The 2,747-nt window shown below is 46.6% G+C and overlaps 1 protein-coding gene across 1 annotated transcript; it reads right to left on the bottom strand.

The window, feature by feature from the left end:
* Positions 1–577: 577 nt before the first annotated feature.
* On the bottom strand, positions 578–2,498 carry LOC143887288 (cytochrome P450 78A9-like). Its single transcript, XM_077391397.1, has 2 exons — positions 1,452–2,498; positions 578–1,344 (listed from the first exon to the last, which is right to left on the bottom strand). The coding sequence occupies exons 1-2, from the start codon at positions 2,412–2,414 to the stop codon at positions 727–729; spliced, it is 1,581 nt and encodes a 526-aa protein (XP_077247512.1). The 5' UTR covers positions 2,415–2,498; the 3' UTR covers positions 578–726.
* Between the last annotated feature and the right edge of the window lie 249 nt (positions 2,499–2,747).

Raw genomic sequence — 2,747 nt, 5'->3', positions numbered from 1 at the left:
CTCGCCAGGCTCGTTAAGAATTTAATATATTTAAATATATATTATATATTAATATATACACTAAAAGAGTTTTCCAGGGAGTGAAAGGGGGAGGCAAAATATGTCACTTCATTTTTGGAACCCCATTTGTTACTTGGACCACCCTCATAGTGTAAAAAAGGTAGTCAAATTACACTAGATAGGGCTGTCCAGGGAAGATGAGGGGTGTGAACTTAATATAAGCCGAGCTCGGTAAGGCTCGCGAGCCTGGCTGAGCTTGACCGAGCCGAGCCAAGCCTGGTTCGAACCCGAGCCGAGCTTTTGAGCTTCACGAGCCGAGCCTTCGGCTCGTTTACACCCATAGGTGCGGACTCTCCTTCTAGAAACAGCATGAGCACTGAAAAATCAGACCGTACGGCTCTCATAATTTGCAAATCGCAATATCTCTCGCATTGAAAGAGCTCTTCCCCGATAGAATAACATATAACTAGTCCCCACGTATGGTTGCCACGTCACCACAACCAAAGCACGAGATAGAGAGGGGGAGAGATCTTACGGTCATTGTGCTTTTAAGTGTCTAAGTAGAGAGATCCGACGGTGGATGTAAATTTATAATTCATGTTTACCAAAATTTACAAGCAGTTAAAAGTTTGAAAAGAAAAAAAAAAGACATTTAAAGTAGCTAATAAAAAAAAAAAAAGAGAAGGGAAGGGGAGAGGAAAAACAGGGGAAGCTGTGAATCACTGTTTAACTACGCCTAGTGCGCACGTTAACAGTTAGGGGTGAGGACATCTCACACGATAGCCTTAGAACCTCCGAAAGGTTAACTTGGGTCAGCTCAGAGGGTAACCAAGAGTACTCATGTAGAAGATACGCGACCCAGAAGCTAACCGTGGTTAGTCCAAGAGCTTTTCCCGGGCAGCTCCTCCTGCCCGACCCAAACGGCGCGAGACGGAGGTCCGAACCCATGACGGAGAATTCCACGTCACCATCCATAGTCAGAAACCTTTCTGGCTGAAAAGAAAGTGGGTGGGCCCACACAGTTGGGTCCCGCGTGATCGCCCACATATTAACCATCGCTGTGGTCCCAGCTGGCACGTGTCTCCCGTCAATAACATTATCTGTGATAGCCAACCGGGCCCACGACAAAAGTGGGCCAGGTGGGTGAAGCCTCAACACCTCCTTTATAACCGCCGAGAGATATTCCAGTGCCGGAATGTCAGATTCCGTCACCGGACGTGATTTTCCAACCACTCTGTCCAGCTCTTCGTGAATCTTGTCTTGAATATCGTTATGGAGAACTAACCTTGCCAAAATCCACTCTATTAAAACCGCCACTGTATCCGTTCCTCTAAATATCATCTCCTATTTATTCAAAAGAAAAAAAAGAAGATAAAAATTAGATTAAGATATTTATTAAAAAAAAAGAAAGAGAGAAAGGGTAGTTTCGTCTTTGAGCTTATGTTGCTTACCCAAAGAACGGCGACCATATCGGGATCCGATAACTTATCAGTGCCTTGAAGCGAGAGTAATACGTCAACAAAGTCCCGGTTTTTTTCCCCGGTTTGAGCTCTGTGCTCTTTAATAATCCGGTTTACGAACCGGTTCACTTTCGGGACTAGCTTCGAGCAGCGAAATCGGATCCTCTGTGGGTCGAACCCAGCTAGGAAAGGGAGATGATCAGACCAATTAAGCTTCCCCAATAGCTCATACCCTTCTTCAACCAAACTACTAAGTTCCTCTGTTTCTTTGTTAAAAGAAGAGAGCTCGTATTTTCTTCCAAAAACAGAGCACATCATGTTATTCAAGGAAGCTCGTTTTAGAACCTCACGAACTCGTATTTCTCCCTCGTGTTTGAAAGCCGAAACCATTTGAGCAGCAATCTGGAACCTCTGATGTTCTGAGCCGTTGATCTGTTTAGGACAGAAAAGATGAGTGGCTGCGATCCTCCGAAGACTCCTCCAGTACACTCCATAAGGAGCAAACCCAATAGCTCGGTGAAACATCAAGCTGTAAGCCGACTCCTTAACGGGCCGGTCAGCGAAAACAGAGCTGTTCAATATTTCCTTGGCAACATCCGGGTTGCACGTGATGATGACACGTGTCTCCCCCAAGCTGAAAGCCATGAGTCTCTTGGCATCACAGAGCTCGGCCATGGCCGCGATGCGACGGTGGGCGAGGCTAGACATGAGGCTCATGCTACCTAAAATAGGTAAGCCTCTGGGTCCGGGTATGGGCTTGGGCTTTTTGTCATGGTTTCTAAACAAGTAGTAGTTCCCCCAAGCAGGGCCTCCGGGAAATGACCAGTAGAGAAAAGCCATGGCTAACCATAGTAGAAGCAGAAGAAATGAAAAGGAAATAAGGTTTTGGGTAGAGGAAGCCCCGCATTTTGCAACCAGGGCTAGGACCCACCAACTCTCTGCTACTGTTTCCATGGCAGAAAGAAGAAAGCAAGTGAAACAAGAGAGGACAGAGAGAGAGGTGTTTTGAAGAAGGAGAATGGAAACGGGTATAAATAGAGGTAAAAAGGTTGAGAGAGATAGAGAGAGAGAGAGAGAGAGTAACCGTTATTAAGGGGGGTGGCAAGGACGTGAAGAGGAGGGCGCCGCCAAGAGAAATGTAACGCAAAAAAGGCCCGTACGGGATGTAAATGAAAGGGGGGCACGTGGCATGGTGGTGGCGGGATATTGTCGGGTTTTATGGGGGAGGTGCACATGATGTCCATGCACGGTGAGGATGGGTCGAATTGTGGTGTTGCACGTGGACAT

This window comes from Tasmannia lanceolata, unplaced genomic scaffold (genome assembly GCF_043159265.1).
Source record: "Tasmannia lanceolata isolate RefF3 unplaced genomic scaffold, GAP_Taslan_0.1 ptg000012l, whole genome shotgun sequence".
Taxonomy (NCBI): Eukaryota; Viridiplantae; Streptophyta; class Magnoliopsida; order Canellales; family Winteraceae; genus Tasmannia; species Tasmannia lanceolata.
Note: the sequence above shows the minus strand (reverse complement) of the source record. Positions and strands in the feature narration are given on the sequence as shown.

Excerpts from the sequence above, each read along its gene's own strand:
- LOC143887288 (XM_077391397.1), bottom strand. The coding sequence starts at position 2,414 with ATGGAAACAGTAGCAGAGAGTTGGTGGGTCCTAGCCCTGGTTGCAAAA. Across the intron at positions 1,345-1,451 it reads ATATGGTCGCCGTTCTTTGG|GAGATGATATTTAGAGGAAC; the intron begins GTAAGCAACATA and ends TTGAATAAATAG.